This window comes from Pomacea canaliculata, linkage group LG13 (genome assembly GCF_003073045.1).
Source record: "Pomacea canaliculata isolate SZHN2017 linkage group LG13, ASM307304v1, whole genome shotgun sequence".
Classification (NCBI taxonomy): Eukaryota; Metazoa; Mollusca; class Gastropoda; order Architaenioglossa; family Ampullariidae; genus Pomacea; species Pomacea canaliculata.
In genome coordinates, this window is record NC_037602.1 from 17794300 (window position 1) to 17809300 (window position 15001).

The following is a 15001-nucleotide window of genomic DNA, read 5'->3' on the forward strand; positions in this document are numbered from 1 at the left end:
ATTTTAATGCATTTTAAAAATTTATTAATATTGTTGTTTTGTTATTTCTGCCTTCTCAAATAGAATTATATGATTTTCAAGATTTTATACAAACTATCATGTGCTCCAGTAAAAATAATAAGTATAGCATTTAAAAAAAGAACATGAATTTGCTGTGATTTTGAACTGTAGACATAGGTGCTTGAGGACTCTGCTTATTTATTAACCTTTTTCATTTTCCAGCTACATTGGCCTTTACAAGTTCTCAGAGTAATGATGATAGCGATCACAGTTCACTTGATGACGATGATGATGTTGATAGTGATGATGAACGCTTTAGAACAGACAACCAGGAAGAGGTAAATTGATTTTGGTTTCAGCATGCTTACTTCATGGGTCACTAGTTTGTTATTCATGGCTTTTACCCCTCTGAGAATGTCTTTTTCAAATTATCAGGACAATTTATTCTCGACACCTTTAAAGGGCCAAGAAAACAGAGATGTTCTAGCATGTTCTTTGAGATTTTCTTTTTCTGGGTATGGCAGCAGTCAGAGGATGAACAGGTGGATGTGTTGGAGGCACCTGAAATCCGATCCTTTGATGAGCTGCGCATGTATGACAAGTTCTTCCCAGAGTTGTTTGAATTTGAGGTAAGTTCGTGTTCCAGTAGCAGGAAAATACTTTTTGTGATGGTGTTTCTTCTATTTCCCGGATATTTCAGCCATTGTCTGTGGGGTTGGCATCCTATTAAAAATAGTAACTGTTGTTGTTAGTGAAAGAGAGGTAGCTGGATATTCAACTTCTTTTTAAAAAAGAACAAAATGCTGAATTCTGAAGATGGCATCTGCTTCATGGAGGAGTTTGCAGCTTTTAGGCAGTGTCCTAATCTGTCCTTTATCTTGCACTCATTAAACATTTAATATAGTATTCTATATTATCACTGATATCCACTCTATAATCTTTTCAATCTTCTCCAAGAACTGCACAATTTCTTACGCCGAGGATAAACTACCATGCAGTTCTTGAATTCAAAAATCTCTTTATGGTCGCGTTTTATCATGGTATGTCCAAAAATCTTCACAGTTTGACCATGTCTGATTGAAGATGGGGTGTCGCCACACACAGATAACATTATCTCTTGTATTGCTAATTTGTTGTGACATACTTAAAAAAGCCAACTTTTGATCATGTGGATCTTTATGATTTTATACTCTTTACTCAGGTTTGAGAGCAGTCATGGAGTATACATGGTTTTTCTATGATAACATTGCAACTGAACTGCAAAGTTTAAAGTATTTTCTGGTCTTTTCTTGGCATGCTGTCATGTCGTACAGATATTTTCACCTGGGTTTATTCTGTACTGTTTACCATTTGATGCTGGTTTCTACAACAAGCTTTATTAAAAATGGCACAATGTTGCTTTAAATGCTGACAGCTTCCTCTAGCTTGATTCATGCAATGTATTTCCAAAAGCTGATCTTATTCAACATGGTGTGTTGTGAATTGCCTTTACATCTGTCTGGCATGCTTCAGCTTGATGTATGTTTAAGTGCTTACATATTAATGGTGAATTTGAATATGCCAGATGTTGATCAGACCCTCTGGTTGGAATTATATGCTTGAGAAAAAGATGGCTTTTTAAATCATTCCCTTATTCTTACCAATCATCTGTGTTGCTACCTGATATCACAGCCATCACATCACTGGGATGTTACCCGTGTAAAGACCAGAATGAGACAGTAAAGCTGCTCACGTCCATGTACCAAGAATTCTTCACAGCATTCTGAACTGGGACAAGAGATAATCTTTTGAGTGATATAGTCTTCATCTTTCCTTCCAGAAGGTCTTCACTTCATCACTTTCGACCAGGATGCTTAGTACATGGGTCAAGTGAGATGAGTTTGCTGATTGTTCTAGTGTAGATGGTGCCTGATTCCTTTAATGTCTGGATGACCTGTATATGGAGCTGTATTTCACATGTCACTCTTACTGTTGCAGGTTAGTCTCTAATGGTTTCAACACTGAATGGTGGATGTAAAGTAAACATCTCAAGACATACTGATAGCTAATTGTTTTAATTTTACAGCAAAGTGTTTGAAGCAGTCTTCTCTTGCTAATGATTTTTTCCATCAATCCTTCACAGAAAAACCTTTCTAATCTGGAACAAGATGCTTCATCGATGCATCTGAGCCAGTCTGACAGATCACTGTTCAGTCTTGGTGAAGACAAGAGCCAGCAATCTCGCAGTTTTGATGGTTACAGCTGCACAGATAGTGAATCCTCTTTAGGCATTGAGGGTAATCAGCGAAGATCCCTCATGGCCATGGATCACGGAGTTGTATCAGCCATAAACATCAAGACAGGTTCCAGTATCTTTAGCTTAGAGTTCCCTTCCCCAGGAACTGTTTCAAATCCTGCCTCTTCTTTAAGAAGCAAACCATCCTCCAAGTTATCTGTTTCAAAAAGTACAGGATTGAAAAAGACCAAGTCAGTTTCTAAAAAAGCACCACAGATAAAAGACAGAAAGATAAGGAAGACTTCATCTTTGAAAGATTTGGAAGATTTAACTACAGGAGCTTTGTGCATTTCCTCCTTGTCAATACATCATGATGTACACGATGAGACAGAGCAGGGTGTGATATCCAGCAGAGATGACCCTGAAGAGGACATGGCAGAATTTGTTCATGATCCGCAGATCTATGCAACATTGGCAGGTGACACACAAAGTGTATATCGTTTCACTAAGCTGGCATACCCTGACCTGAATGGCTCAAAAGGTACTGTAATCCCCGAGCCCTTGTACTTCAGGAAGTTTGGCGTGCAGAGGTGAGTGTTGGTTACTCAGAGAACCCTTGATGCTGACATCAGTAATGACCACTATTATGATTTGTCATCTCAGCTTACTTCAGTATCTTATTAAAACTTTACATTTAAGAACACTTTAATTTATACATGAAAGAATAATATCACATCATATTCATTTTTGAAAAAAATATTTTTATCTTCATTCAGCATGCTGTGTTTCCATTTCAGCTTTCTAACCACCAGAACAAAGCCTAAAAACACAACAATATGAGATTTTTTAAAATTCTGTTTAGCCAGTCATTGAACTTTGACAGTTCAGCTACATGTCATCCTCATCTGCTTCATAACGTTTTACAGCTCGGTTCTCTTAACCACTAAGTCATTAATATTCCACTGTTAATAGCTAACAGAACTATAAAAAGTTAAACCTTGGTCTTGAAAGGACTGAGATCATAATAGAGAAAGCTCATCAAAAGTAGTTTTGAACTTTTACTAGTCATGTCTGTTTTGGTAAAGGGTAATTAATGTGTAGGAGAGATGATTTTGTTTGAATGCTGAATTGTATCCTAAATTATAATGTTGGTAATGGAAAAAAAATTAAAAGAATTTTTTCTGCTTTTTTGTGGAAGTGTTGTTTATAGCCGTATTGTTTATTGTTATTCATGCTGTTTTTATCCTGAAGTGTATAGGATTTCTTGGTGATAAATTTCAGCGATCAAGAGTTGTGGAATTATGTGATAATAGGAAACAAAGTGTTTGAAACTCACTTCATCATCCAGCTTGCCCATCCAGGTTTGATGATAACTGTACCAGTCTTGAACAGAAATATGGATGTTTCTGAAAGTCGGAGGATGTTCACAGAGAGATACCCAGAGATGCTTCCTTCATGACAATGAAGCAGACATAGACCTCCATATTAAATGTATATTTGTGTAGTGCTATACAACAACATTGGAGTCAGGCTCTGAGCACAAGTCAAATACATTAACAAAGTAAATAATAGAAATTTTACAACAAATGAAAAAAAGTGAAAGCTACAGATGATATGGAGGAGCAGCAGTGGTTACATCATTCTACAATTATCATGTTGTTGTCAAAAGTTGTGCTACAAATGATCTTGTAATGAGCAGGAGAATGTTGGGTGAGAGAGAGAAATACCTGGAAAGATGCAGGTTTAGGGATGTAGAAGAGTGGCATTGAAAGCTCATGCTTCATATACTATGGGCAGACTCATAGAACTGAGGTCAGTTCTAAACTTCTGTCAGGACATCTTAATCCCCCCCCAAAAAAAAAATTTGGATGTTTATGCATTCAGAAGTTTGCAGTATATTGGAGATAAAAGCATACAACAAACTGAACTGGAGTTTCTTCGATTATTAGGAGAAAAAAATTTAGAAGGGCCTTCTCTCCATTTCCTCTCACATCTGTGCCAAGCCTTGTTATCTTCCTCTCTCTGATTGTCTCTAGAAGTATACTGGATCATAAATAGAGAAGAATTTAAAGAAGAATAATTATTGAATTTATAGAGTGGATTTTCCCATGAAGTCAAGCTTAATGAGCTGTGCACTAAAGACTACAAACGAATCGACAGTCAAGGATACAACAATGGAATACATGCAATGATACTGTGGCAAGCATGAGCAAAGTGCATGGAGGAAGATGAAGAGGGAAGAAGAGGAGGAAACAGGAATTTGCTTGACCATGAAAGATATTAATGAGGTGGGTCTTGAGGCTAGATTTGACTACTTAAAATATAGACACAATTCGAAGGGAGAGGGGTAGAGAATTCCAAACGTTGAGTCCAAAGAAGGTGAAGGAACATCTGAAGAATTTCTCCTATCAGATGTGTGGCACAGAGAAGAGGGCAATACAAGCAGACCAAAGAAATTTAGGGTGGTAGGGCATCAGTAGTTCAGGCAGGTACACTGGGACGAGGCCTTGAAGACAAGGATAGAACAGTCTGGCAGTTTTGTAATCAATATCCGCTCAAACTGGAAACCATGGAAGCTCATACAGGAGAGCTTTAGCATGGTCTACCTATCTTCAATGGAAGATAATACCAGCAGCATTATTGTGTGCTCTTTGAAGTTTGGCCAGCGAGTTGCTTGGGAGATTGATGAGTAAAGAGATACAAACAAATGGACATAAAGGGATATAAAGATTATAGAGGTTTGACACCTTAACAGTTGATGCTACCTCAAGCAGTCATTTCATAAGATTACTGCCTGCTGTGGCTGAAGGGTAATGACAAGTACCCCATGTCAGCGTTTTAATACAAATTTCATTGGTGTTTGAATACCATAGCTATGTTCCAGTTACTTATTTTCAAAGGATGATGACAGAAAAAAATGAATGTAAGAGATGGGAATGACATCATCTTGATTAAACATTAAAGAGCTGCTGTTGAAACCACCAAATAAAGAATGAAATAAGAGCTGCACAACTATTCAACCCAAGGACCTGTCTGATCTAGGATGTTCTGTTTGTTGCTATTGAAGTGTAGGAATGATTGATAAGGAGACCTATAAAATGGTGAAAACTGAAATAGCGGAAGAAGGTTCTTGAAGTGGCCATGAACATTATAATATCTCTAGGAGAATTAACCAACATGGCTAGAATCTTTGAAGGTAGGAAGTGTAGAGAGTCTTAGATTGCTTAGAAAGACCACATTCAACCGAATTTGGGTCAGTTCTGCCTTAAAGAGATAAAGTAATGTGTGAAACAAAGTAGGAATTTGAAGTGAAGAGAGTGCATCTCAAGTTTCTGAAGCGACAGAAGGGGTAACAATAACAGGTTAGGTCATCGGTTTGTGATGCCCCCCCCACAGGTTGAGAACCGCTGGGTTAGGTCATTGTCTTCCTGGAGAGCGAAAAGTTAGAGCATGTGCAAAATATAGTTGCTGATTTCAAAGTCACTCTTGCAGCTGTGACAGGCATTCAAAGTGGCAGTTTACAAAATAAAAAAAATTTTGTATCTTCAGCATCAGAGGATTTCATCAGCAGTCTAAAGTGAAATGGTCAGCAAACATACTAATGCTGAGAGTTGTTCCAGTATGCACAAAGATGCTGAAATTTCTGATTATATATATGTATATGATGGATCTTGCAGGTTTGCTTAGTCAAATGAAGTAGTCTTCAAGATGATCAAAGTTCAAACTGAAAAGCTTTATGCATGGTGAAAGCAAGTCACCCATGCATGACGTCCACCTCAAAAGCACATGAATCTGTCTCAAACTTATACAATTCGTGATATTTCCAAGAAACATGGCCACAAAAACTGGTGTTTCATTGTGCCATCATTTTGTTAAGATCATTGGTGCTATGTTTGCACTTTGCAAGACTGAAATCAGGTTCCATAATAACAAGTGGACATTAAAATTTGGGAAATGGCAAGTTTTGACACAAAGAGTAGTTTTGGCATGATATAAATATATATTTACTCAACAAGGAATAGGCAAACCATTTTGTATGTGTTGGCACATATATTTGCATTCATGTGCACACAGGCATATTACTATGCTTGTTTCTTCATGGTGACATTTTCCACATCTGAAAATAAAAGGAAGTGTAAATTGGTCCTGAGTTAAAGTTTTATTTGGTGCATTTGCTTTGCATAGGAGTCTGTTTGAAGTACAGAATCACATTTCATGAGACTTAAGATAGAGGTAATTTGTGTATTTACAGTTTTAGTGTTTTGCACAGCCTGAAAGAACAGAAGAGCACCCTTATAGAAGATTCAGTGTGAGGAGAAAAATGACTAAAGCAGAGTTTATTTCCAATCGCAAAGCTGCAAACAAAATATAAAAGCAGATACTCTCGCAGAAGATCTGTAAAATCTGCATCACGAAGAGCCAGTTACTATGAAGATGATGATTACACTTATGACCAAGCTAATTCAAGACAAGATAAAGATATTATAACGTTTTTGTAGTAGAATGCACATTTCCATGGAAGAACGGAAATATCTGCTCAAGAAAAAAAAATATTAGATCCATTTTGTTCAAAGTGGTGTTAATTTATAAATGAATGAGTTTGCATTGTCTAATGAATGAGAAGCAACCATCACATATTGTTCTCACCAGAAGCTTTCAAGACTCAGAAAAAGTAAATATGATTTAAGGTATAGACTCAAAAGAAGGAATAAAATAATGTACTGATATCTGTGTTGTGTTTTTATTTCACTCATGCATTTCAATGATTTTCAGAATATTTTTAACAGAAAATAAAGCCAAGCAATGTATTTACATCTGTGTTTGTTTATGTGTGAGTGTTTCTCACTTTTCTGAAGAATTTTAATGACTATGGCTGTGTCAGTTAATGAAAAATGTTACTGATAGATATATGGCATTTTACTGGAACCAAAATGTCCTTACTGTTATCTTTATGGAAGAAAACTGTTAGGTGTACTGTCAAGTTTAGCAGAAAGTGAGAATGTACAATTATCTTTTGTGTTTAACTAAAAGCTCTTATTTTATATCTCATTATGTGTTTCCTATTAAGCTCTAAGAAATATACATGGCATATCCTGACAAAGAACATTTTGTTTTCATTTATAGAGAGTTGGTAGGGGGGCTTTTAATAGCAGTCAAGGGCTAGGCATATAACACCATCCTATATAGGTGCTATATGGGTGGTTAAAGTGAATCAGTCTGCTAAACTGTCTATATTTTACTTGCTTTTCATTAACCATCCAACTAGTACTTTGTGATGTCATACACCTAGCTGGGGATAGTTTAAATGGGTTCATCAAATTCCCTGGCTTGCTTTGAGAAGTAGAGTAATGTTATTATAACATTTTTCTAGATTGGATGACCATAACGTACATGTACTGACACTGCTGTGTTATTTCCTACCATCCTTCATTGGAGAATGTTAGCATGTCCATCTTGAACATTTCCTCGCATATTTGTAACAAATGTCTACTCAACAAACTCAGAGTCCCAACATTATTGATCACAGATAATGGTGCATATCAACAAGCCCTCTCAGAATGCTGTCATCCTTGTTCCAGGATCAAAGTGTTTGAAGATATTGAACGAATGATTCACCCAGAATGTGTCATCGATAGAGTTGTGTATGACATGGATGATATTGTGACAAGAGCTGGTTCAGCATACAGCAGTGCCAAGTCCCACCTGACAAACAGAGATGAACTGAGGTATTATTGTCTTTTTGATTAGTTCTGTTATAGTCATCATCAGATAATATATCAGACACTGTTTTAGTCAAGACTGCTATCAAAGTTCTTTATCTACAAGTGTAACTTGGAGAAGAAATGCTGATAATGCTGAGGCATTTCTTCTCCCTCAATACAAAAGATAGGTGAAAAAATTTTAATGCATATGTTACGGCCAAAGCCTGAAGTTCAGCCAGTTCCCGAATTGGCTGGGCATTTCGCACTTTGGCCGAGGTGAGTGGCCAATATCCGATGTACTGGATGTATACTTTGGCCGGCCAGTTCGCGAACTGGCGGGAAATCCCTGGCCAATATTCAATGTGCTGATACAAGACTCTCCGGTAGGCAGCACAGTTGTCGGTTTCGGTGTGATGGTGATGCAATTGCACTACCAAGTGCTCAACAAATCGCTGCAAATGTAAAAATAACAAACTGCTGTGTAATTCGAAATGTCATAAAAGTTCATCTTGTTGTAACAAGTGATGATAGAGATTGGTCATTTACTGTAATAAACTAATTTGACTTTTTGGCAATTTAGTATAATTAATAATCAATATAATATGATTATCATTATGGTATACAAACACTCAAAATCTTTCATGACCTTTTTCTTCCGACTTTGGCCAATCGCCCCATGCCATTTTGCAAACTGGCTGGCCAAATCCCGAAACCTAGAAAAGATTGGACATTGGCTGGTCAATGTGATGCGCTATTGGCCACTTCCCGATTTGGCCGGCCAGTTCCCACTTTGGCCGATTTCGTGCTTTGGCCGTAACATATCTATTAACAAAATATTATGAGTTCACATTGCTTTGGTTGTGCTTTGTCACTTTGGATTATGGGTTCTTGTAAAGTTTTTAAGCTTGGACTTTGCTTCTTTTTTAATGCCGGTTTATGGAGACAAGTACTCATAGGTTTCTCTTACAATTCTGTCTATATTTACATTTTATTCTTTAAAGACTATAAAACAACCAGTTACTTCTTTGTACCAAGTATTTGTCCTTACAAAATAAAATGCATGTAAATAGATGTAAATGATGTACTTGCATGCATGTGTTGTATATATTTTTATATATGTACAAAAATGTGTAATTGTCTGCAACTTTACACAGTTTACGTATACAAAAATATCTGAACTAAAATAATACCTGAAAAAATTATCATCATCATTTTGTAAACCTGTTGAGTGATTGTAGTTTTTGTCATGAATTTTCTTTCCAGAGTGGGTGGGCTTGAGGGTACTCCTAGTGTGCTTCGATTCAATGCACAATTTGAAAGTGGAAATCTGAGAAAAGCTATACAGGTAAGAAGTAATTAATTACTAACATTTGTTTTGTTTTACTTTGGAATTGTATTCTTTTTAATTTTGTTTTTTCACTGGTTCTTCAAGTTTCATGAATGTGCAGAAGTTTTGGGAGATTAATGGGTGTAATATGATATGATATTGCTCACATTGCTCACATTTATCAAACGTGTAGACATGATTGCGAAGCTGTCCATGTACCTTTTTTCTTTTAAGAACATTTTGGGTAAATTGAGAGCGAACTGGGTTTACATAGATTGAATTAAAGGCCAAAATGCTAAAAGATCTTGTTAGAGATGGGATACTTATGTCAGCAATTGCCAGCAGTTTGTGTAGTTTTTTTTTCTTCAGTAATCTTGAAGTATGCATTACAAGTTTAGGGTTTTTCGGGGGGGAGGGGCAGGAGTTGGTATTAAAGTGAACAATACATATTTTGAACTTTTTGCATTTAAAAAAATGCTTAGAATTTTTTTTGTGCAACCAGTCATAAAGTTTGCCTTAACCTAAGCTAAAGATCTGCAGTTCTGTGATATTAAGAAAATACATCTAAGAGATTCATTAGTCAGCTGTTCCTTTTGTTTCCCAGACTCCAGTGTCTGAAACGCATTGCACCTTTGGTACTATTACCACCTTTGTAGCTTTCAAAGCTGGCCTTAAGACCTACCGCTTTTTGTAAATACCTACACTAGCTAATGATCTCCTTTCCCCACAATCTCCCCCAACCCCTACTACACCTTCATTTTTTAGTTGTTCAACTGTGCTGTATTTGTATCCGATGCTGCTCTTTTGTTTAATCAGATTGAGCTCACTGCCAAGTGCAGAAAATGCCCTATGTTATTAATGTTTTATTTAAGCTGCTTAAAGCTGGTAGATACCACGTTTCATTGTTCTGTTCGGACTTGTGTTGGCTCTTGCATTTGCAGATTCGAGCATATGAGTATGATCTTATACTGAACCCTGATATCAACACTAATCACCATCACCAGTGGTTCTACTTTGAAGTCAGCAACATGGATGCACACTGTAGCTACCGTTTCAATATTGTCAACTGTGAAAAAATGAACAGCCAGTTCAACTTTGGTATGTTCTTGGCAACAGAAATCTCCCTTAGCTATAGGGAAAGTTTGAAATGACCTCATGATAAAAGTTTTCCTAAGATTAGGAATACTGCTTTGCACAGTTCTCATGATTTTACTTGTATAAAGCAATATGTTTTGTGTATAATTTATCATGGATGTAGCCATTATGTAAAGATGTGGTCTAAAATGGATCACAGGGTTTTCTGTTTTTTCTATACAGAATAATTTTATTTTTATTTCGACAGGTATGCAGCCAGTAATGTTTTCTGTGATTGAGGCCATTCAGGGCCGCCCAAGATGGGTGAGAACTGGCACAGACATCTGTTATTACCGCAACCACTTTCTTCGGGCACCACAAACCACAGGTGGTGTGAAGGGCAAGGCATACTACACAGCCACTTTCACTGTGTGTTTTGAGCATCAGTACGATGTTTGCTATCTTGCATACCACTACCCTTACACATATACTGCTCTCAAGGTGGGTTGTAAGTTACTGATTTAAAAACTTTGTTTCTGTCATGTTACTATTAAAAATAGCACAGATTTTTTTTTCTGTACTTTTTGTTTGCCTTAATGGAGTCTTTAACTCATGCAGGACATCAGGTTGTGCATATTGATTGTCAACATCTTCAAATATCTTGATTGAGTTAACACACTGCCTGTTGATATAATAGTGGTCATTATTATGCATACATGTGTTAAAGACTTGATTTTTAAGCTTGCACAACAGTGCACAACTTTTATATGTTGTGTTCATAAATGTTCTTTAATGCTTTCTATATTGTGAATGACGCTTTCATAAAGTAAAATAAGTATTGTAGTTCATTTCAGTGCTTTGTTCTCAGTCTCATTTTGACCATTAGTTTAGCTGCCCACAAAGTGCTGAAGCTGGTTGAATTGAATGTTTTGTGATTGGTTTTATTTTGCTGGGTTTTTAAAGCTTTATTTGGTAAGCTTTGGTGCATGTCTCAGCCAACCTTGATGTTAATATTAAACTGATTTCTATGTGTACTTTTTTTGTTTTGTTTACATAGACACATCTATGTCAGTGGGAAGGACAGGTAGATCACAGCCAGGTATTCTTCCGCCACCACACATTGTGTGAGACACTTGGTGGCAATGCTGTACCTTTGTTAACAATCACATCTCAGCCACACAGCAGACTAAAGGAAGACTTAGAGGAATTTTGTAAGTGCATAAAAACTGCATCAGTCTCATTATTAGCTGCTAAAGTTTTCCTCTTTCAATTATCAGAATTATCTTTGGCCTTTGACCTCCCCCCACCACCACCACCAAAAATAATAGGGTATTTGAATTGTATGTGTGAATGCATTTACATTCTAATGCATTATGTGCATGCAATTGTGTGTTTTGAGTTTAAATTTGTTGAGATTTGTGCACTTTGCTTGATTAGTAAGATTGTGTTTAATCCTCAACATTTTCTTTTGCTAGGGAGTAGGCCATATATTTTTCTAACTGGCCGTGTGCATCCTGGAGAGAGCAACTCTAGCTGGGTCATGAAAGGTAAGCGCTTTCTCGTGATTATATCATTGCAAATCATTTTTGGATTGTTCTATTGTATACATACATTAATACATATGTATAAATGCCCATTTTAAGCAAGATTGCTGCTATTTCTAGTGCTAAACAAGTTTGCAGAGGCAACATGGCTGATTTACATATATGCCACAAGATATTGATTCTTTCTGTCTGTCACATAGGATAAACTTCTACCATGATTCACCTTTCTTTATTTGGAGGTTAGGGGCTACACCTTCTCTTTAACCAAGTGAATTAGTGCCCCTGGTCAGTGGGTTCCTGAGCCAGGTGCATCCATCCTAGACCACTAAAAAATGCTCTGCAAAAGAGATTTAGTCATCAGGGGTTTTTCCTCATTGCAGGGAGCTAAAAGATCCGAGCCGCTGTGACTTTAATCACTCAGTCAATCAATATTGTCTGTACCAGGCATAATCCAGGACAGAAATTTTTCTTTGACTCACAAAAAAAAAAAATTATACATGTGAACATAACACATAACATGTGTGTGTATATATAAACATGCATCCAATGCCTCAATGTATGTCATCTAGGATAAGATTCTATCGAGGATCAATGAGGCACTATTGATCTTTCAAACATGAGTGGTGATAAAAGTGAACCATGAACGTCTGTGTCTTCACTGCGCGAAATAAAAATATAAATATCATACACTTTATCACACCACACTTCAGCTAGTTCAGGGGTACCTTTTAACATTTCTTGAGTTAACATTTGCAGTGTGCGTAACATAATGTAGCTTAGAAATTGGGATATGCCAAATGCTGATAGTAAGTTCCTTACTGTACAGGTACAATTGACTTCCTCATGAGCAGCAAGGCTGCAGCACAACAGCTTCGTGAGATGTACATCTTCAAGATTATTCCTATGCTTAATCCAGATGGTGTTATCAATGGAAAGTAAGGGCATTGATACTTAAAGGGATTCTAAAGGCAAAATAAAACTTCTTAGAATCGCATAAAGAGTATGATCCACTTGAATCTCGTCTATTTTTGCATCTGTTCATATGGGAAAAGTTGAAGGTTTTGTAGCATGTTGTGTTTAAGAAGAGAAATTACATAGGATTCTTTCGTTTACTTAGAGGAAGTCTCGCTCTCCATCACGTGACCTTATGACATATGACCAAGACTGCTTATCAGGTGAAACAGGCTGTTTTCTATAATTTTTTAAACTGTGCTTTGAAAAGTTCACTTTAAAACCTAAATAAACTTGCGAGACACCACCGATGATGACGTCAAATCTTCGCAATGACCAGACACTTCCTGTATGTCTCTGACTGACGTCACACCCAGACTCGTCTGCTTGACCATCTCGGGAAGCTATCGTGGTTACTCGGTGGAAAGACACAATGGTCGATTTCACTGGATTTTTTCCGATTTTGCTAATAAGTGGTAATTAAGTGAGAAACGAATCCTTTATTTCTCCTGTATTGCTCTTGTGCTCTGTAATTGTAACTAAATATATTTTCGTAAACGTTTTGACCGTCACCACAGCCTTATCACAAGCCTTGAATATCCCTTTAAGTTGAAATATTTAGAAGAAAATTTAAAGAACAGAAAGAAACTAAAGGCTCACTTAAAGCAAAATAGTCTTTGAGCTTGTTATTTTATTGGGTTGTTTTTTGTTTTTTTTAATTATTTAGGTGGATTGCCTTTTCCAAAAATTTATATTCTGCTTACAATCAGCGTAAGTTTTATGTTCATTAATTTGGGAAGTATGTCAGATAAAGGTGAAGACTGCATTTTTCCCCTATATATTTTCACAGATAACTTTGTTTACTTTGCCAATATTTTTAAATAAGTCCTCTTTATATGTTGGAATGCAGCCATCGCTGTTCATTAGTGGCAGAAGACCTTAACAGGCGGTGGAATAAGCCATGTCCACAATTGCATCCCACCATCTACCATGCAAAGGGTTTGCTTCAGTATCTGAGCTCTATCAGCAAAGTCCCACTGGTATGCATGTGCACACATCCATTACACTGTAGATTTCCTTGTTTCTCTCTGATCTTTTACCTGCCCACCTTTGTACTTGTCTGTTGGTGTAAACTAGTCATTGTCAAGGTTCAAATGAAATAGAAGCCATGGTTCATGAGCCTATGATAAGTGGATTGTAAAGCAAGTATTCGTTCAGTCAAACTACATAGGATATGCTAGCTACAATAAACATTATATATATGATCACTGGGTCAATTTCATCACATAGAATCTGATGTCAAGAGGGGATGTAAGAGAAATTTCGGTTTGTGCAGAAGTCACCATTCTGCATCATACCTAAAGCATCCGCTATTTGTTTGCATGTAGGTGTTTTGTGATTATCATGGCCACTCTCGACGCAAGAACATTTTCATGTATGGATGCAGCCCTCAGTCGTCGTGGTTGCCAAATGACACACAAAATCCTGCTTGCAGTGGCATCAGGACTGAGGACAGTGGTTTTAAGGTATGGCTTAGACTGGGTGAACAAGAACAAAAACAATGCTGTCATAAATTCCCCCTTTTTCTTCTCAACACTGACCTGAATGTTAGGCTTTAATTGTTGAGGTGGAACAGGTTTGTGGGAGGGTGACAAGAGGGCAAAAATCCAGGAAAATACAAAAGCTGTCACCATTAACAGTTTGCTTTTAGAAAGAAGTTTTTCTGCTGTAAATTTGTAAGCAGGTTTTGATTCAAAACATTGATATTTACCAAGATAATGTAATGTTGTTTGCAATCACTGGCTAGATTGGTAGAAGAAGTACTTTGGAGGAAGAACCTTTTTTTTAATATTTTAGACCAGGTTCCGAAGTGTTGATTTTCATTATACAGTCGAACTTCTTGCTTATTTTTAAAAAAAAAAAAATCCCAGCAACTAAGTCAAGGGAGACAATTCTTGTAACTAAAATGTCTGTGAAGAGTTACAAGATAGGGGTCTTTAAATCGGCAAACAGTAGTATCATAACATTTTCTGCGCTGTATATTTAGTGAAAAGTAATAAGAGATACACATAGGATATTTTCAGTACTGTAACAACAATCAAGTTCTCAATCCAAAACCAAACAGGCTGTGCTAGGAAAACCACAGATGTTGCGAGATACAGGTCTTCATTAGATTATATTTGCAATG

General features: G+C 36.8%; 1 protein-coding gene across 3 annotated transcripts in view; it reads left to right on the forward strand.

Annotated features, from left to right (window-relative positions):
- LOC112553768 (cytosolic carboxypeptidase 1-like) overlaps positions 1-15001 on the forward strand; it is a 36308-nt gene that overhangs the window by 11645 nt on the left and 9662 nt on the right. For all 3 annotated transcript variants that reach the window (XM_025221207.1, XM_025221206.1, XM_025221205.1), the window contains exons 11-22: positions 223-338; positions 525-629; positions 2123-2805; positions 7795-7941; positions 9181-9262; positions 10186-10342; positions 10587-10819; positions 11376-11529; positions 11794-11865; positions 12689-12797; positions 13724-13853; positions 14202-14339. In XM_025221207.1, coding sequence (XP_025076992.1) covers positions 223-338; positions 525-629; positions 2123-2805; positions 7795-7941; positions 9181-9262; positions 10186-10342; positions 10587-10819; positions 11376-11529; positions 11794-11865; positions 12689-12797; positions 13724-13853; positions 14202-14339 — 2126 coding nt within the window. The remainder of the gene's footprint in view (positions 1-222; positions 339-524; positions 630-2122; positions 2806-7794; positions 7942-9180; positions 9263-10185; positions 10343-10586; positions 10820-11375; positions 11530-11793; positions 11866-12688; positions 12798-13723; positions 13854-14201; positions 14340-15001) is intronic.